Raw genomic sequence first — 21,146 nt, forward strand, 5'->3', positions numbered from 1 at the left:
TTATTGTTAATGGTAATCAACAAATATTAAATGAGAATAAAAAACTCTGTTAAGCAGGTTTTTGGGATATTTCATCATTAATTGTTTACACTTTTTTTAATTCGCTACTATTTTCGAATCAAATTTGATTGGTATTCTTCAAATTCAAGTAGTTTGATTCGAAAATAGTTGCGAATTAAACAATTGTAAACAATAAACCCTCAAAAAATAGTTTTATTTATAAATAATATGGATAATATTAATAACAATTTGTATTAAATGAAAGATTGCGGTATGGACGAAATTTTTTAATTTATTTGCATGTTAAATATAAATAAATTATATTTTTAAGTTAAAATATCCAAAAATAATAATAATACTATATTTTTATAAAATTAATATCTAGCAGTTGTTTTTTCAATTAATTACCTCTAAATAGATTAAATGTTAGTACCATCGTAAAAAATTTATGTTAATATTAGGTTTGGCACATTTAGGCAAATTTATTTTAGACTGGGAAAACAGGACATAATAAAGGACATTCTATGGACTGTCAAGGAAATCTATCGACTTAGAAAGGGTATTCCAGCATAATTTTCGAGCTAAATAAGGCGAATACAAACTAGTCTGAAAGGTTTGCAACAAGGTGTTGATCGATTTCATTCCCTTTTAAGAGTTCCGTAATAAAAGAGTACTAGTAAAACAACGAATAGTAAATTGTGAATTTCTTGTAGATCGATTTCTATGTTTCCTGTTTGGTTTCACCTTTGGTTGTATGACGGATTAAAGCATGCCGAAAGAATATAATACACGTGTTTCAAGACATACAGAAAAAATTTTATATGATAAGATCTTTACAAAATTTTTCTATTACCGAAAATTTCTGTTAAGTTTTGATTCTAGGTAGTCATGTAGCCATCCTAATCCACAAATCCTTCTGAAATACATAACGATACTTTCAATGCCGACGGGCTTCATAGTATTGAATTTTACCATATTTAAAAAAAATACTTATGTAAAGAGTTTCGAATAATGGAAAAGTTGGTTTATAAGCCAACAGTTGAAATTCGGGTAATAAATTTTTTATTAAATTTAATCGTTTCATTAATGAAATTCTGCCATTTACAAATATTGAAAATAATATTACAAAATAACAAAAACAAACAAGAATTAAATGTTAAAAATTTAGAAGTAATTAATGTTTTTTTGTAAATATTAAAAAAATACAATGAATTATTTGTTTAAAACTTTATATCATTATGAAATAAAAATTATTTTCACTCAAAATATATATATATACCAAACATAAAATCTGGAATGCTATGAAGGCGTTGTTGCAGAAGAAGAAAAAAATAATAGTAATTATTGGTCAAGTTTATATCAAAGAAATTAATAGTTTTAGGCCATCGATCATTGATTCAATATAGGATATATTATCACATCTTTGAGCTTATTTAGCCGATACAACGCATCGTGAACGTGTTTAACGATCAATCAATAAAGCTGTATGGTAGCGAGTTAACTTTAACCCTTCTCTAAAGACATTTCTCATGGGCGATCGTTATACACTATGCTATACAATGCGGATTTTGTTACTAGTGTGATTGTGTAAAAGGTCGATCGTTTGTACCCCTTTTAAAATATAATTGCGGATTCGTTTTGCTAATTTCTTTGATTAACAGATTGTTATAAACTAGACCAATTAAGAAAATTAGCACCTGTTAATACAGTTTTGGTTATTTGATGAAAGTTAATGAACGATTATAAATATTTCTAATTACTATTTTTGAATTATTAAAAGTTTCTAATATTTTCTGAACATTTTTTGATTCACCAACATAAATATTTAGTCGAATTTAATAATCACACCTAAAAATAAAATAAAATATTAAAATTGAAAGATTCTGAAGAATTTAATACAATAATATTGTAACTCGATTCTTTAAGGCTCGCTCTGACAGAGCGAGATTATGAATACACTCTGTATAAATAAATTTGTATAAAAAAAAGATGTCAGGTGTGGGGTTCGAACCCACGCTCCCGTTTGGGAACCAGAGCTTAAATCTGGCGCCTTAGACCGCTCGGCCAACCTGACTTGTTAAACTAAATCTGAGTTTAAAATAATGATTGTGTTGCAAAATTAATATAATATACATTTTTTTACCATCTGATTGTTGTTTTTTAATTTCCGAAACAACAGCTTCTTTTAGAACTTCATAAGCTTTATCCAAATTATCATTTACAATAACATAATGGAAATTTCCAGGTGTTTCACCTACAAAAAGATTTTTAGTTAATTATCGATGAAAAATTTTTCTAAAAAATTAACGAACCGTATTCCATTTCTTTTCGGGCTACATTTAATCGTTTTGTAAGAGTTTCTTCTGTTTCAGTTCCACGACTCCGTAAACGTTTTTCAAGTTCATCAAGTGAAGGAGGTTTTATAAAAACTGTTATTGGATTTAAATCTGTTTTTCTAATTTGTTTAACACCTTCCATGTCAATATCAAGTACGCATACTTTTCCAGCATTTTGTACATTTGCAACAGATTTATAACTAGAAAAAACGACAAATACTTGTTTTAACATGGCTATAAAGCTATTTTCCTTTCCGACATAATTTAAAAAGTCTCATTATCAGGGTATTCCACTATTTTTGAAAAAATACTTCAAAATGTTGATTTTGCTAATAAAAGGCCACCAAAAATTTATTTCGGAAAAATACACACGCTTTCTTGCCAAAAACTTAAATTAAATTTTAAACCTTTTTTAAACTGTAAAAAACGCGGGCATCCAATTTGATGACGTAATATGGGTATCACTATACAAAATAACACAAATAAGTTTGACAGATATATTCATAAACATCTGATATACCCAGCTGTTTACACTGAACTAATTGATGGTCTATGGCTCATACCGATATGACATCACAGCAAGGCTTACCCCCGTTTTAGGTCACGTGATATAAGTACAGTTTAAAAAGTACGATTTTTAATTTTAATATTTTAAAAGAAAAAAATGCTTTTATGACTCGAAATCAGAATATTTAAGTATATTCTTACATAAATTTTAACTTTTTTCAAATTTCATGATTTATTTTTGACTAACTAGTTTATGAAGCATATAGTGTTTGTTGGGGGTGGGGGTGGGGCTTATTAAAAGAATCAATGGGTGTGGTTAAAAAGGCTATGTATAAAAAGGCTACGACGTATAGATAGCATCTCCCAGATATTTAGCAATCCCATATCGATAATTCTTTTTTTTCTCAAAACTAAATTATTGTTGTATGGAGACCAGAAACGACTAAGATCTCTCCGTCAACAAATTTCTAAAAAAATCAACTCGATCTATTTCGATTTGGGACTGTTTTTTGTTTGACTTTTGTGATATTCATAATTTTATAGTTGAATCACCAAAACGTTAAACTTTTTCAACTCCTTTCGATTTTAGTCGCTATCCTTTCAAATGTCTATAATTACAGAGGAAAAATAGATAAATAGGTAATATTAAGAATACTTTTCAGGATATATTTAGGGCCTGAAGTAAAAGCTTCTGTAAGTTCCAGGCCAGAATTATGTTACAAAATCTATATAAAAATTAATTTCTTTACCTAGTTCCGTACATATTTCCACTGAATACAGCATTTTCAATAAATTCTCCTCTTTCGATCGCCGCAGTCATTTCTTCTTTGGTTGTGAAATGATAATGCACGCCACTTTGTTCACCTGGTCTAGGCTTTCTTGTCGTATGACTTACACTAAATCCAAATGTATTTGGAAAATCATTCAATAATCTAACTAATAATGTACTTTTTCCTGACCCTGATGGTCCACATAAAATTAATGGTCTTGGTCCCGAGTTTTGTACCATTTTTGTGATGACTAAACAGAAATAAGGTTAAATTAAAGAATTTGTGCAACGTGAAAAATTTACCACATGGGGTCGGTTCACAGACTTTTATATATAAACGGTCGGCTTTGTTATTTATTACTTCCTAAATATAACCTTATTCTTCGGAAAAATGTATAAAAACTATTAAATAAATTATTTACTTAATTAAAAGTTATTAAATTGCATTAACTAATTAAAAAGGTTATACTACATATTGATTTTATTGCCTTGTTATACAAAATTTTTACTTCATGACAAATTTACAAGATGTTTACATTTAAATTTAAAAATTGGCTAAAGATTTACCTGCACGGATAAAAGCCGTACTTATTGATATTAAGGAAAAAATTTTGTTGGCTGTTATTAAAACTTGTTAAAAGGTTAAAACGTGATAAATCTTGTTTGTACTAATTGGCTAGTTTACGTTTACGTGGTCTTTTATTAGTTTCTTTGTGTTATCTTGACGTAAACAGAGTACATTCACATTAGCAACATCTATCTTCAATGTTTACACTTTTTTACATCTGTCGAATTCTTTTCGAAGCATTTTCTAAATTCGAGCGGTAAAACTATTTTAATTATTAATGACGTAATTAATTAAATCTAATTTGTTTTTGTTAGTTATACTAAAATATTTTTTTTTTACAAAAAGAAAATTAGAATATTTAGGTAATTAATATGCGGAATTATTATTTTTTGACAACAATGGCGTACGAATTATGATAAATTGATTGTTATACTATATTGATTCATTAAAATTCAAGTTTAATTGTTATAAAAAAGAAATAAATGCATTTGCATTTTTCAATATGTTCAGTTTATCCATGTATAACACCATCGCCGAAATAGCTCAGTTGGGAAAGCGTTAGACTGAAGATCTAAAGGTCCCTGGTTCGATCCCTGGTTTCGGCATTTAATTTTTATTGCCAATTTTTCATTTAGTTAAACTAATAAAATTTTTCATACTATCCTATCCTATAGAGAATTTTTATTTTAGAATAAAACATTATTTTTAAGTGAAATTTGTATCTCAACTTCAACTGTGCCTCAACTGTCAATTGCTGATATCTCGAGAAACACAATTCGGAAAGGATTTAGTCAGTAGCATCATTTTTAGTGGGTTTAACTTACAAATAGATAATATATTCATGGGCTCTGAATTTTTGCCAGAAATTTAATTATCGATGCAGATAGTATCTTAATTGATATAATTGCTCTCCCCTCCTGATAAACGACAGAGGTAATTGGATTCACCTAGAGCTCTTGTTTTAGTTGAACGATTCAAAAATTGAGTTCCAGACCTATTATACTTCGTGCAGCAAATAAATGAAGGAACGAATAAAGATAAGAAATCCAAATTGATGGTTAGAATAAAATTTCCGGAAAATATTTAAATTACAAATAAATTGCCTTCCCCACCTTTTTTATGTTTGTTCATATAGGAATTGAAAATCATAAAATTGCTTTTTGAGTGTTCACTACTTGGACTACTATTAAAAAGATTAATAAAAATGTTCGTACATTATTAATTAAATTTAATAGATGCCTTTTTAAAATAAACGGCGGAAGTTCAAACAAGTCAGTTGATGGTTGCACTTGTTAATTTTTATACCATGCATATGTAATATGCAAGGTATACTAAGTTTAGTCCCAAGTTTGTAACACTTAAAAATATTGATGCTACGCACAAAATTTTGGTATCGTATCGGTTTTCATAAAATCACCTAATTAGTCCAATTCCGGTTGTCCGTCCGTCCGTCTGTGGACACGATAACTGAAAAACGAACAAAGATATCAACCTGAAATTTTTACAGTGTACTCGGGAACATAGGTCAATTGGCTCTTGGGTCCGTTGGAGCCATCTTGTAAACCGTTAGAGAAACTACAAAAGTTTAAATATAAAAAATAAACAACTTTTGTTTGAAACATTTTTTTGTAAACGCCACTGTTTACTCACGAGGGCACACATCAGATGCAAATGTTAAGTATAGTACGTATTAATATGGAATTATCAGTTATGTATGTGTGACATGTATATGTGTAATGTGATAGAGTAATCGATACTGTCTATGCATGGTATTTCAACAGTTAACTCAGTCAATTGTTTGTTTTCCTTTGTATTCTCAATATTTTTATATTTTTAATGACTATAGATATAAATTATAATAATAATTTTAATTATGTATACTAACAATAAGTTTAAAACGCAATTCATTGTTAATATAACTAATTAATAGTTAAGATGATAATAATCATGTGATGTATTAATTATATTTTGGTATTCGTTTGACATTATTACATATTGTAATATTCTTTTCCTATGTATTCCGATTTCATTCTTCACATTGTTTGAAATATTTTTCGAGTCCTGAATTAATTTGGACAAGCCGAACAAACGCTGATATTTTTGCACTTATTTTAAGAGTTGATACCTCTCGGAAAAAGCTAGAAAATCACAAAACGTTTATTGTTTCGGAATTTGATTAAATTTGGCATATTTGAGGGTAATTTTGTCCCGTAAAATATGAAAATGGGGTTCATGTAACGATTGAATGAGAAGTTTGGGTATATTATCGTATAGTATCTTGCAAAAGTCGTATAGAAGTTTTTGTTTCGGAGCGATTTTGAAGATTTAACAACTTTTTGAAGTATGGTCTGAAAAATTTGACAGGGATAAAAACCTTCGTATATATGGCGATATAAAAAATATATTAGACAAATTTTTTTAAAAATTTTGGTGACGGGTGACGATAAATCGAGTTTATTTCATTCTTGGTCCAGTAGTTTCCGAGATATCGTCTGAATTCGTATTCTGATATGTCGAACGCTATGAATCCAGTGGTCAAACTTAATTGAGAAGATCAAATTTTATTTCGAATATCTTTCTCTGAAATTTTAGTTTATTGTTCACATGGAAACTTACAATCTGATAATCTAAGTGACGTTCCAAGACTCGCCTGCTTTCTTTTTATTCTTAATTATATAAGTTTTATCTTCGTTACTTTTGTAAACATTTCCAAAATTCTTTAACTTCTAATTTTAAAATATAAAATTGGCATTTTTTGAATTAAAAAAGAACTTTTGTTAATTCCGTATTCACTTTCTAAATTGTGTAACGATTACGAAACCTTATTTTATCGGTGTTTCAACGTTTTCTTATCCGAGATGTCAGAATTCAAAATCAGCGATTGAAAATAGACCACAAGAAAGATGTTCAATTATATGAAAAATGTTCTTTATAGTTTGGTAGATGCAGATGAAGAGGCGAAATTAAGCAGAGTAACTGTAACTCGTTTAATTGGGAAAAAAATTAATACATTCAAATTTACTTTAATCGAATATGAGAATGAACCAATATTTCCAAATAGTAAATTTATCGAACCGGAATCACTTTACCAACGATTGAAGATAAAAATGAAACGATTAACTCCAGAAGCAGCAGAAGAAACATTTACTTTCTTATACAAAATAGAAGTAAATATTTCAAAAAATACACCATTTACCAAAATTTTAAATCAACACAATGCAATTACAAAAGAAGGGCGATTTTTTAAGAAATTAAAAGAACATGCAAAAATTTTACCGCTATGTATACCAAAAATGAGAGAAGCAACTTCAACGCATATTATATTAGAGGATGATTTTGAACATTTTGAAATTTGTCGTGCAAATTGGTACGGTATTAAACATTTTCAAATTGTTTTGGAAACAATAGCCGAATTTCATGCATTTAGTTTTCATATAAAAAAGTTACATGAACGAAAACGAATGCGACCATTTGCAGATGCAAATCGATTTGTGAATGATGAAATTTTTTATAATAAAAAATATGCAATTACTCGAAGATTGCAAAGACAAGAATTTCATAGTCATATGTTTTTAATTGATCAATTAAATGAGACGGAATCGTTGCGGAACGATATTAAATTGTTATTTCGAAGAAAATATGATGGATTTTATTATGATTTAAAAAGTGTGAGTCATACGTTCAACGTTTTCTCATATTGTGATCCATGGGCAGGGGATAATTTAATGTTTGAATATCAGTTTGGATCGGTGAAATCGTGCCGATTATTGGACTTTAAATTTATTCGGTATTTACCCCCATCTCATGATGTCTTAAGTGTTATTTATTATAATTCGACAAAGAAATTCCGAAAAGAATGTTATGTAACATTATTGAATTATTATTACGAACAATTATCGGAACGTTTAAAAGCATATAAATATGATCCAAAAGAAATTTATCCAAGAGATGCATTTGATAAAGCATGTTCGGATCGCTTATTAACTATTTTATTTTATAATATTAATTATAAGGTGATTGCGTTGCTTGGTCCAAAAAAATTTAATGAACATTTTAAAGATAATAGTGTGGTCATTGATTTTTTATTGGATAATCGTGTCAATCACATTGAACAGTTTATGCAAAAGGATGAATGTTACCGATTGAATATTATAGAGGAATATACTGAGTTTGTATCTGAATTAATGAACTAAGTTGATTAATAAATGGTTAAAATAATCTGTTTTTGATCATTTCTTTTAATTTTTGATTTATATAATTGAAGGTATTTGGAACGTACAATCGGAGGTACAAAAGTACTGAAAACTAATAATTCGTAAATGTAAACGATTTGTAGAATGCAGTATTAACTCATGTTGGGACTCATAGGCAAGACAATTTTTCGGGGCCTCTAGGGAATGTGAAAATCAGGCAGCGCTGTTTTTTTAGCCTTCGTAAATTAACTTGTGGTTCTTCCTATAAAAATTATACTTCTTTCCCTATTGTTTTTGTTATCTTCTGATATCAGATTGGACCTAGTTTTGCGGGTAGCTTCAATATGACAATGCACATTCCAAACGGTAAGAGAGAGAATAACTCTTTAAATTAGAAAGATAACCCTAATAAAAAAATAACAATTTTTGCTCAAAAAATTTGTTCGAAAAACGTTCGGAGGAATTGCGACTTAAAAATATGTCATTATTTGACCTACAATTACCGATAAACTTAAATCGTATTTTCTTACGATTAAATGCAATAATGACATATTTTTAATTTTTAATATGTTTTTTCCGATCTACCCCTTTAGATGCCTTCTACTATTTTTTAATCGAAATGATTTAGTGCCTAACCCTGCTCATGCAAGCTCTTCTGTTTGATTTATTTATTATGTAGTGTCTGAAATAATTTAGATATGTAAATAAAAATTACTCTGTCATTTAGATAAATTTTATTTATTTGTATACACTATCCATTTAAATAAATATACAGGTTGTCAGCCATCCTTCCTAAGTGGTTTCGTTTTTTCTCCTATTATAATTTTTGGAAAAAAATGATAGGCTCCTTGGCCTACTAAAGAATAGAAGCTTTTGTAATCGAGTCAGGAGAAAATAATAAACTCGCCAACCATAAAATTTGGGCTCCGTTATTTGAACTAAACTAGTAACAAACGGTAGATAATTTTCTTTTCGTCGTAAAGCAATATTTTGTGTTGTATACCATTGAATGGGTATTGAAAAATAAAAGATTCAAATAACTTTTTCCTCAGTTCAGAATATTTCTTTATCGAGTGCTACTATCGACAATTTTTGCAGATTTTTTCTTTGCATCTTTTGGAGCTCCATACCGAGAAAGCACTAATCCTACTAGAACTATGGTCATATGGTCCGCCTGTCTTCCTGTCTGCCTGTCTGTCCGCCTGCCTGTTTATCTGTTTGTAAACACGATAACTCATAAACGAAAAGAGATATCGAGCTGATATTTTTATATCATGCTCAGGACGTATAAATGAGGCCGATTTCGTTTCGAGCAACATTTCTGAAGGTCTTGTAAACCTTTAGAGGGCGCAAATTGGCTTAGAAATATTATATTGTAGTATATACTGCAGGCACCTATAGTTTGTATTTTAAATGTATACGTTACATATATTATGTATGTGTTTGTTTGTTTATTTTTCTTTACTTACATGACAATGTAAAAAAAAAAACGGTTGCGTATTCAACTATACATGGTATTTCAACAATTAATACAGTCAATTGTTTGTTTAATTGTCGTTTTTAACTACTTGGTGAATATTTGTTTCGTATATGCCTATACTTTTTTGGTGTGAGACGCCCGTTATATACAACACTTGAATAATTTATATCATGAGTGAATTTTATATTAAATAATTGATAATAATAATGAGATGTTAAGTATCATTGATATATATTTTATTGATCATAATCAAGGACAATGGCAAGGTGGGAGAAAGAGAGGGAGCCGCCCCTCTAAAGATTCGAAAAAATTAACCAAATGCCAGTAATTTATTGTGCGATTTTTAACTTTCACCCAAAAGTTAGTTCACTGTTAGTTCAAAATTGTTCACAGACGAAGGAAAGAATATTTACCAGATTGCACAATAAATATAAAACTAATTTTGGTCTTAATATTTTTTTTCAAATTCCATATTTTTGTGTATCTGTGACCAGGGCCCGATCTAGCTATTTCGCCGCTCCGGACAAAAATTATATTTGTAGCCCTTTACACTCATATTATATATCTTTATTTTTAAAGTTTACATATGCTTAAAAATTAAATAAATTTGATCGAGGAAAAATCTTCGAACGAAAAATATTAGTTTTAAAAGTACACATCTTATACCGGCTTCGAATTCGATATAAGTTTTCAGATTCAATTAAAACCTCACTCTAATTCATAAAAATTAAAAAAAGAAATTAAGTTGTTCTTTATAAATACGCAAACATTTTTTGCATTTGAAACATTTTTTTGTGTGTTTGTTCATTCAATTTGAACTGAAATGGTCTTTTCAGGAAAACGAATCAAATTTATTGGATATATTGGAAATTTTTTTTCGAAGAGTGTCCGTATTTCCCAGAAACAACTTTGTGTTATATTTTTCAGTTTGTTTTTTCATAAACTGTACGGTTTGCAGGAAAATGTTTCGAATAAAAAATGTTACTTTTTTAATCAATAATAACTTTCTAATTTAAAGTGAATTGCCAGTTATGGAGTAGAGTGAGCTTGGAAACCTAAATCACGTTTAATGTTGTAAGATGTGCGCTTACACAACCAACATTTTGCGCTTGAAGTACTTTTATCGATAAAAGTTATTTTTCGAGTTTTAAGCATAAATCAACTTGAGGGTTTATTTTATATGTAGTTATTTTCGGAATAGCCCTGGTTTTATTGAGTCCGGCCTCTCCTGGATCTCATATCTGTTACTATCGCTGCGAGCGTCTGTTAATGTGTTACATTATACAATTTTAATAAACTGTTTAGAAATGTACATTTAGGACGTCCTAACATCCTTAATTGTTTATACGATCAGAATTCATATCTGCTGTACCGCTCTAAACTCTAATAATATGTTTCGCAGCACGTAATTATAACTTTGTTTTAAATAAATACATCGACAATTGAATGTATTCTTTACATTTCTAAAGTATAGTTTGATTATTAAATATTAAATTTGTTAAAGTGCGTACGTGAACCAAAGAAAAATGCCAGAAGAAGTGTTTGATCAAATTATTACAAAAGAACAATGTTTGAAATTAGTTGAAAAAGTACTAAAAACAAATCAGTTTCAATTGATAAATTATTCATTGAAACCATTAGGAGGTGAGAAAAAAGGATATTTAGCAACACATTTAAAAGGAGCATTCGAAATAAAATGTAGAGAAAAGACACAAACTTTAAATTTTTTCATGAAATTAAAATTGGATGAAAACGATGCTGTTGGGAAATTAAGTAATGATGAAAATGATGTGTACATACGTGAATCAACATTTTTAAAATTAGCGACGAATGATTTCCAAGTGATGTGGGCACCCAAATTCTATGATTATATTGATAATAAACTGATTGTTTTAGAAGACTTATCAGAGCGTGGATTTAAAGTTGCTGATTTGGAAGAGTATGATTTGAATCATTGTTATGTGGGTTTAAAAGCTTTAGCCAGTTTTCATGCATTTAGTTTTAAATTTTTACATGATAAACGTTTGAAAAACAGTGACTATTCAATTTTAAAAGAATATCCGTACTTTTTTATGGAAAATTTATTTTCAAATGAGACGGAATTAGGTCGAAAGTTCGTAAAATCAACAAAAGATAGTATGAATTATATAATTGAGCAAATGCAACCAAAAAATATTGGACAAGTACAAGTGAAATTCAATGAAATATTTGATCGTATGCCAGATGAAATAAAACCAAAGGAAAATAAATACCATGTGATTTCGCATGGTGATTTGTGGGCTAATAATATTATGTTTTCATATGAAAATAATGTTCCAAAACAATGTTGTATGGTTGATTATCAAATACTACGTTATCTTCCACCTACTGTTGATCTACAATTTTTTTTAATTGTAAACTCTCCACCAAGTTTACGAGCAAAACATTTTCGTGAATTATTAGAACATTATTATCAACAATTATCACAAGAGTTAAATGTGTTTGGTTTAGATTCAAATAATATTTATCCAGAGGAAATTTTTGAAAAACAATGTGCCGATACAATGGGATTAGCTTTGACTCTTGCATGCTCGTATAAATCATTTTTATTAATGCCACGACAAAAAATGACTACATACCTTTCGGATCCTGCTCACAGTGAGGAAGTTATGTATGGTGCTCGTACGAAATATATTAAAGAAGAATTGGAGATTAATCACGTTTACAAAGAAAAAATATTTAAAGAAATTCAAGAATTTATTGATTTAATTGAACAGTCATTTTAGAATATTTGTTAAAATTTTTTAATTTAAAATATTAAAGTGAAAATTAAGAAGTAAAACGATTTTGTAAAAATATTTATATATAAATGATTGTCAAAAATTTATTGGATCATTTTAATAAAAGCCAGTATTTTTTTACCAAAATTTACCAATTAAATAATATAATTTTTACCAATTAAATAATTTTATACTTTTTCTAAAATCCCTTCCGTTATTAAGTGAAATTTATTAATATCTACTGATTATCATTGGCTACTGGTTATCGAATGGTAGTCAATGAATGAACAAATTTATCAATTTTTGCCACACCCGTATCTCCCCAATTTGACCTCAGATCAAATATGTAAAAGAGTTTTTTTGTTGCTGTTGATGAGCTTATTTTGGTAAGCTATGTTTCTGCAGTCAACAACAGAACACGGTGTATATATTTATATTGGAATACAGGGCTAGTAAAGGTCGGTTTACATAAGATAATGAAGAAATATTATTACAAATATTTTTAGAAATATTACAATGCGTATATGACCTTAGTAGTTAAACACGCATTATAATAATAAATAAATAAAAATATTTGTAAATAAATGTAATCTTTCTCTGTAATTTTTAGGATTGCTTTATCTAATTTCCAAAGAATCATCATTAATCAATTAAACAGAATTTACCATTTATAAATATGTCTAATGAAGTCACATGTGTTATAAAATCCCTAAAATTATGCTTGCCTTTTTTAACAATTTTAGAAAAATGGTCCTTTAAAATTTGTTTTTCTCATAATTCTTAGTCTGTATCTTCCAGGTTGCCCCTCTCTGGCCTATTGGCTGGCGACGCCCATGCTAAACATTCTATTATTAAAAAGTAGAAAAGTAAGTTGGATTTGAATGCGGTTTTCGCCATTCGATTCGTTAGAGCGCCAGGAAATTTTGTGACCTAATTTGATTTACTAGAAATTAAAAATATGCAATTAGCATAATTAATATCCATTTTATAATTGCATTTTAAATTGCCCGTAAATATGAAATTAACAATTCGGTTAATAGTGATGAAAATGATTTCAAACTCGTTAGACAGGAGTTTTAAGTGCGCTGAACATGAATATCGCGACAGAATTGGTCTCAGAGGTATCTGGTGCTCAGAATGATCGATATCCCTGTCACCTCCCGGAGTTTTCGAGAAATTCGTTATATAATCGGTTCAAACTCGTTATTCGGGGATTTTTTGGTCACTTTTTACACTTTTGATCTTGTAAACCGTTAGAGATAGAACAAAAGTTTAAGTATAAACAATGTTCCTTATAAAAAAAAAATTAACAACTTTTGTTTGAATAATTTTTTCGTAAACACTACTGTTTACCCGTGAGAGCGCAAATTGTATAGTATGTATGTTATGGCTATATCAGTTGTATATGTGTGACATGTATGTATGTGTAATGTGACAGAGTAATTAACACTGTCTATGCATGGTATTTCAACAATTAACTCAATCAATTGTTTGTTTTCACTTGTTTAAATATGAATTTTCAGTTTCTTTTTTTATTTGTGAAATAATCTCATCTGGATTGTATTTGTTTTAATGATTACATAATTTATGAATCTTACTTGTAATGTTACGTAAACCTTTTTCTAATATTTTTTGAAAAACAAGTTTATAAACTTAAACAAATAAATAAATAATAAAATAATAAAATAATAGGTATGGGCAATTCTTTGAAAATAATCGATTCTTGGAACGAATTTGAATCAGTTTATCGAGAATCGATTCACTTAAAAATCAACTGCAATGAATCGATTTAGTAAGAATCAATCTTAAAAATCGAAAAAATTGAAAAAAATGTTTTTTACAATTATATTTTGCTCCATAATTTTTAAATTCATAATACGATAAATTGTCTAAAAGATTTTTTTATTTTACTCTTTTTCAAATATAGAACAGTTTTTTAATATTCTTTACAATGTATACATAAAAAAAAGAGTAAGCAATAGTCATTTTGCGTAGTAGCCGCAGATTCACAAATTCGTCTATAGACGCCACTTAGTTCGAAGAAAGTTGAGACAAATAGGCTAATTTTGTCGGTTAATTAAACTGAATATTCGTTTATGATATAGGATGGTGACTCAGAAGGTTGGTTTTGCTGCTTTAGATGAATATTTTAAATTAAAAATAATATTCCGAATGCATTGTACATATAAAAAGTATTTGTTTTTATTTTGGTATCATTATAAAGAGGGATCCCTACGCTTAAGGACGTACCAGTACGATATAGCTTTAAACAGATTAACGGTTGTTTTAATTTTATAAAGTAGATACTACCAGGATAAGAAATGCATGGTGTTTAGTACAATGCTGTTATGTTATAGAGACACATACTTTGAGTATGTATGTTGGCATAAGTATTATTACAGTACCTACATATTGAATGGGGCTCTCCACCAGAAGTATTTTGAGCATCACCAACCTGTATGGACCTTACGCCATTGACTCGTCCGCCATAACTATTGCTAATTCAAATTGAAAATAAATAAACTTATTCTTCCTGAAAATAATTCAAGGATTCACTTTTTAAATGCGTTCTTCAAATGAAAAAACATTATGCATCCTGATGTGAAAAGTGAATAGCTGAATATTACTATTTTCGAAAGCAGTGATTTTTATAAAAAGTAGATAAAAGTAGATAATCTGAAAAAACGGAAGTTATACTCAATTTTTATATATATATTTTTTTTAATGTAACACAGACAATATTTATGTTGCCTAATAATGAAATAGTTCAATGAAATTAGTATATTGTTCTCAGGCGAAGGAGCAATATTTACCAAATTGCACAATAAATATGAAACTATTTTTTGTGCTTAATATTTGTATACAATATTTTTGTATATCTATGATTATCGCTGCGACCGTCTGTTAATTTGTTACATTATATATAGTTTATACAATTTTAATAACTTATTTGGAAATGTCTTAACATCCTTAATTGTTTATACGATCAGAATTCATATCTTCTGTATCGCTCTAAACTCCAATAATAACTTTCTTTCACAGCACAAAAATAAAAACTTAGTTTTAAATATACATTTCTAAAGTATAGTTTGATTATTAAATATTAAATTTGTTAAAGTGTGTGCGTGAACCAAAAAATGCCCGAAGAAGTATTTGATCAAACCATTACAAAAAAACAATGTTTACAATTAGTTGAAAAAGTTATAAAAACAAATCAATTTCAATTGATAAATTATTCATTGAAACCACTAGAGGGTGAGAAAAAAGGATATTTATCAACACATTTAAAAGGAGCATTCGACATAAAATGTAGGCAAAAGACACAAACTTTAAATTTTTTCATGAAATTAAAATTGGATGAAAATGATGCTGTTGGGAAATTAAGTAATGATGAAAATGATATATACGTACGTGAATCAGCATTTTTAAAATTGGCGACGAACGATTTCCAAGTGATGTGGGCACCAAAATTCTATGATTTTATTGATAATAAATTGATTGTGTTAGAAGATTTATCAGAGCGTGGATTTAAAGTTGCTGATTTGGAAGAGTATGATTTGAATCATTGTTATGTGGGGTTAAAAGCTTTAGCCAGTTTTCATGCATTTAGTTTTAAATTGTTACATGATAAACGTTTAGAAAACTATGGCACGCCATTTTACTATTTAATAGGCAAATTTTTATCGAGAAAAAAATTAATTATTTATTTTTTTTCAATCAGAAATTTTATATTTTATATTTTATATTTCGTAAAATAAATCTTAGTAAAAGAGAGATTGATATAAGATAAGATGAGAAAAGAGAGATGAGAATTAAAATTATGATGATAACATAATAAAAATGTATTTTTATTATGTATCATCATAATAATAATGTATTATTATTATGATGATACATAATAATAATACATTTTTATTATGTTATCATCATAATAAAAATGTATTATTATTATGATGATACATAATAATAAATCAGTTAATTTTATTTGAATTAGATTAAAAAAAAATTATTGAATTAAAATTATGTACATAATGGAAATAGACAATTAAAATTATGTACATAATAAAAATGATTGAATTAAAATTATGTACATAATGGAAATAGAGAATTAAAATTATGTACATAATAAAAATGATTGAATTAAAATTATGTACATAATGGAAATATATCGCACGCCGTTTTACTATTTAATATGAATTAAAATTATGTACATAATAAAAATGATTGACTTAAAATTATGTACATAATAAAAATGATTGAATTAAAATTATGTACATAATGAAAATGATTATTATTATGATGATAACATAATAATAATGTATTATTATTACGATCATTTTTTTCGGACATTAAATAGTAAAATGGCGTGCCATAGAAAACAGTGACTATTCAATTTTAAAAGAATATCCGTTCTTTTTTATGGAAATTTTATTTTCAAATGAGATGGAATTAGGTCGAAAGTTCTTAAAATCAACAAAAGATAGTATAAATTGTATATTTGAGCAAATGCAACCAAAAAATGTTGATCAAATACAAGAGAAATTCAATGAAATATTTGATCGTATGCCAGATGAAATAAAACCAAAGGAAAATAAATATCATGTGATTTCGCATGGTGATTTGTGGGCTAATAATATTATGTTTTCCTATGAAAATAATGTTCCAAAGCAATGTTGTATGGTTGATTTTCAAATACTGCGGTATCTTCCACCTACTGTTGATCTACAATTTTTTTTAATTGTAAACTTTTCACCAAGTTTACGAGCAAAACATTATCGTGAATTATTAGAATATTATTATCAACAATTATCACAAGAGTTAAATGTGTTTGGTTTGGATTCCAATAATATTTATCCAGAGGAAATTTTCGAAAAACAATATGCGGATACAATGGTATTAACTATGACTCTTGCATGCTTGTATAAAGTATTTTTATTAATGCCACGAATGAGTACGTACCTCTCAGATCCTGGTCACAGTCAGGAAGTTATGTATGGTAATCGTGCGAAATATATTAAAAAAGAATTGGAAATTAATCACGTTTACAAAGAAAAAACATTTAAAGAATTTCAAGAATTTATTGTATTAATTGAACAATTACTTTAGAATATTTGATAAAATTTTTTAATTCAAAATATTAAAGTGAAAATTAAGAATAAAACGATTTTGTAAAAATACTTATATATAAAGGATTGGCCAAAATTTATTGGATTTTTTTAATAAAAGCCAGTATTTTTTTACCAAAAAAATTCTTTACGGAGCATATTCTTTTAAGAAATTTAGAGAATATTAAAGGTATAAATATAAAATATATATGTAATTGATTAGTTTAACAAAATAAGTTTTATAACAACTAATTTTATCTTATATTTTTTCATAATAAGTTGCATACAGTTATATATTTAATACATACATAATTAAAATTATTACCTACGTCATAAGATATTTTACACAAATTTTTTCTTTATATTTTTCTATTATATATATATATATATATATATATATATATATATATATATATATATATAAATAGGTTTTTGTATTTAACATTTCTACATCAAGAACATAGCTCACTTTGGCTAAATAACATTTATAATCTGTGAATTCTTTCGTATATTTAATTTTTTTTAAATTAACTAATATTTAATTATACATATCTTTTAAAAAAGTTTTCTTGCCGAAGTTCAATATTATTAATGATAAAAAATTGAAATAAAGTACAAAAATTGATTATATTTTTTTATTTAACAACCCAGTTGTATATACAATAAAAACCGTCAAATATTTCCTTCTGTCTTGTCCCTTCCTAGCCGACTTTAGTAATCAAGAGAGTGAATGTGCCTAGGGTAGCGACCTTTTCATTTTAAAAAGTGATTGCCTTTTGTTCCGGACAGTTTGTAAAAAACTAATATGATAAAATGAATAACAAATATCTTGTATCTTTGTCCAACTTATTACTGTCTGCCCGAAACAATAATAAATCGTAATTGAAATGAAAAGGTCTATTCCGTCTGGGGTGTGCCTAGGGTAGCGAGTTCGATTCTCGTCGTCACACCAAAATTAAGTTAATTAATGGTTGTGATGCGCTGGTGTAGTGCATGAAGGAGGTGTACTCAGCCTCTAAAAATAATTGAGGAACTGATAAATGAAATTATCAGCGGAAAAGGTGATAAACACTTACATAACTTATATGGTAATCTTTGCAAGTAGAAGCAGGTATTCTCAAAGAGTATCATTCATCTCATTTCGTAATATACTTATAGTACATCATCCATCTCACTTCGGAACATTTCTCTTTAGCTAAAAGTTACTCAGAGCGCAACAAAATCAAAGTCTGCCCAGCACGGCTCTATGGCCTAACTGCGTCTCGCGTGGACTGCCAATATTACCTAACCTGTTCTATCCTAGAGACTTTCAGATGTGCGTATTTAAACCAAATAAATAATCGGAATATAACCTTGTAATAGAATTTATATTTGACAACTAATATCAATAAGTACCTGGGTGACCGAGCTTTGCTTGGTACTTTTTGAGTTAAAAAGACACAAATTTTATCACTAATATAAGAACCGTTTAAAATGTCTCCACACAAATACTAATTTGAATGTCCCGCTAATGTACTTTATTTCGTTACGATAAACACGAATAGATGTCAGAAAAAGTTGCATTTTACAGTTTGTTTCAGTTTTTCCTGAAAACACGGATAAACCAAAATTTTCTAAAAATAGGTAGATCGATTTTTCGCCCCCAAAACTCCCTGCATATTAATTTTCATGAAAACCGTTAGAGCCGTTTTCGAGATTGCTGATATATATATAGGTATAGGATATAAAAGAAATATGTTACAACTAAACAGCGAATAATATACTAAGATGCAATTTTCCGAACGCGATCGACCGGTTTCCCACCTGGTATATAATATATATATCTTTAATAAGATTAGATTATCATATCATAAAATGTTATACCCAAATAAAACTATCACCTACTTTTATAAGAATTAACAAAGTTTTAATTAAATACAACTGCAGTAATTTCAAAATTTGTATGCATTTCTATAAAACATCTCAAAAAAGAAGTTAGAATATTTAACAGTGTGTTCACCAATTTTAAATTTATTAAAGTGTGTGCGTTAAAGTGCAACTAAAGAAAGATGCCAGAAGAGGTATTTGATGAAATTATAACAAAGGAACAATGTTTGAAATTGATTGAGAAAACAATTGAAACAAATCAATTTCAATTGATAAATTATTCATTGAAACCACTAGGAGGTGAGAAAAAAGGATATCTAGCAACACATTTAATAGGAACATTCGATATAAAATATATGGAAAAGACACAAACGTTAAATTTTTTCATGAAATTAAAGTTGGAAGAAAATAATGGTGTTGGAAAAATAAGTAATGATGAAAATGATGTATACGTACGTGAATCAACATTTTTAAAACTAGCGACGAACGATTTTCAAGTGATTTGGGCACCAAAATTCTATGATTATATTGATAATAAACTGATTGTGTTAGAAGACTTATCAGAGCGTGGATTTAAAGTTGCTGATTTGGAAGAGTATGATTTGAATCATTGTTATGTGGGATTAAAAGCGTTAGCCAGTTTTCATGCATTTAGTTTCAAATTTTTACATGATAAACGTTTGGACAACAGTGACTATTCCATTTTAAAGGAATATCCGTACTTTTTTATGGAAAATTTATTTACAAATGAGACGGAATTGGGTCGGAAATTTATAAAAACAACAAAATGTGCAATGGATTTTATAATTGATCAAATAGAACGAAAAAACTTTGATAAAATACAAAAGAAAATTAACGAAAAATATTATCGTATAGCTGATGAATTAAAACCAAAGGAAAATAAATACCATGTGATTTCGCATGGTGATTTGTGGGCTAATAATATTATGTTTTCATATGAAAATAATGTTCCAAAACAATGTTGTATGGTTGATTATCAAATACTACGTTATCTTCCACCTACTGTTGATCTACAATTTTTTTTAAGTGTAAATACATCACCAAATTTTCGTGCAAAACATTTTCGTGAATTATTAGAATATTATTATCAACAATTATCACAAGAGTTAAATGTGTTTGGTTTGGATTCAAATGTTATTTATCCAAAAGAAATTTTTGAACAAAGTTGTACGGATACAATTGTATTATCCGTAATGTTTGCATGCTATTGTAAATCATTTTTATTAATGCCACGACATAAAATGACTACGTACCTTTCAGATCCTGTTCAAAGTGAGGAAGTTATGTATGGTGATCGTACGAAATTTATTAAAGAAGAATTGGAAATTAATCACGTTTACAAAGAAAAAATATTTAAAGAATTTCAGGTGTTAATTGATATAATTGAACGATTAACATAGAATTTGCATTATCTAAACCTATTTGATTAAATGTACTAATAATTAATGTAATTAAGCGTTAAAATAGTTTTGTAAAAATTTTTATACAAAATTTTACAAAAAATATTGGGTTTCTGTAATGAAAATGAAATGTCAGTGTTAC

The 21,146-nt window shown here is 27.9% G+C and overlaps 4 protein-coding genes and 2 non-coding genes across 7 annotated transcripts; 4 read left to right on the top strand and 2 right to left on the bottom strand.

Moving 5' to 3' along the window:
- Positions 1-1,807: 1,807 nt before the first annotated feature.
- Positions 1,808-4,345, bottom strand: LOC123299918 (guanylate kinase). 2 transcript variants are annotated; one of them, XM_044882339.1, is made up of 5 exons: positions 4,180-4,345; positions 3,593-3,863; positions 2,313-2,536; positions 2,144-2,254; positions 1,808-1,848 (listed from the first exon to the last, which is right to left on the bottom strand). In XM_044882339.1, exons 2-5 carry the CDS (start codon positions 3,850-3,852, stop codon positions 1,826-1,828), a joined length of 618 nt encoding a protein of 205 aa, XP_044738274.1. In that variant the 5' UTR covers positions 3,853-3,863; positions 4,180-4,345; the 3' UTR covers positions 1,808-1,825. The 2 variants fall into 2 exon arrangements, with proteins under 2 accessions (XP_044738274.1, XP_044738275.1); XM_044882340.1 differs by lacking the exon at positions 4,180-4,345 and adding an exon at positions 3,938-4,030.
- On the bottom strand, positions 1,991-2,074 carry Trnal-uaa. The gene has a single exon. It is a non-coding gene; the product is annotated as a tRNA-Leu (tRNA).
- A 367-nt stretch (positions 4,346-4,712) lies between the features above and the next one.
- On the top strand, positions 4,713-4,785 carry Trnaf-gaa. Its single transcript has one exon. It is a non-coding gene; the product is annotated as a tRNA-Phe (tRNA).
- A 1,090-nt stretch (positions 4,786-5,875) lies between these two features.
- Positions 5,876-8,373, top strand: LOC123301128. The gene is made up of 4 exons (XM_044883862.1): positions 5,876-5,892; positions 7,116-7,347; positions 7,429-7,802; positions 7,848-8,373. The coding sequence occupies exons 1-4, from the start codon at positions 5,876-5,878 to the stop codon at positions 8,371-8,373; spliced, it is 1,149 nt and encodes a 382-aa protein (XP_044739797.1).
- Positions 8,374-11,288: 2,915 nt separating this feature from the next.
- LOC123301129 lies at positions 11,289-17,727 on the top strand. Its single transcript, XM_044883863.1, has 5 exons — positions 11,289-12,600; positions 14,718-14,733; positions 15,865-16,245; positions 16,970-17,652; positions 17,719-17,727. Exons 1-5 carry the CDS (start codon positions 11,380-11,382, stop codon positions 17,725-17,727), a joined length of 2,310 nt encoding a protein of 769 aa, XP_044739798.1. The 5' UTR covers positions 11,289-11,379.
- A 1,926-nt stretch (positions 17,728-19,653) lies between these two features.
- LOC123299887 lies at positions 19,654-21,016 on the top strand. The gene has a single exon (XM_044882291.1). It carries the CDS (start codon positions 19,766-19,768, stop codon positions 21,002-21,004), a length of 1,239 nt encoding a protein of 412 aa, XP_044738226.1. The 5' UTR covers positions 19,654-19,765; the 3' UTR covers positions 21,005-21,016.
- Positions 21,017-21,146: the final 130 nt, after the last annotated feature.

The sequence above is a fragment of the Chrysoperla carnea genome, chromosome 5, assembly GCF_905475395.1.
Source record: "Chrysoperla carnea chromosome 5, inChrCarn1.1, whole genome shotgun sequence".
Taxonomy (NCBI): Eukaryota; Metazoa; Arthropoda; class Insecta; order Neuroptera; family Chrysopidae; genus Chrysoperla; species Chrysoperla carnea.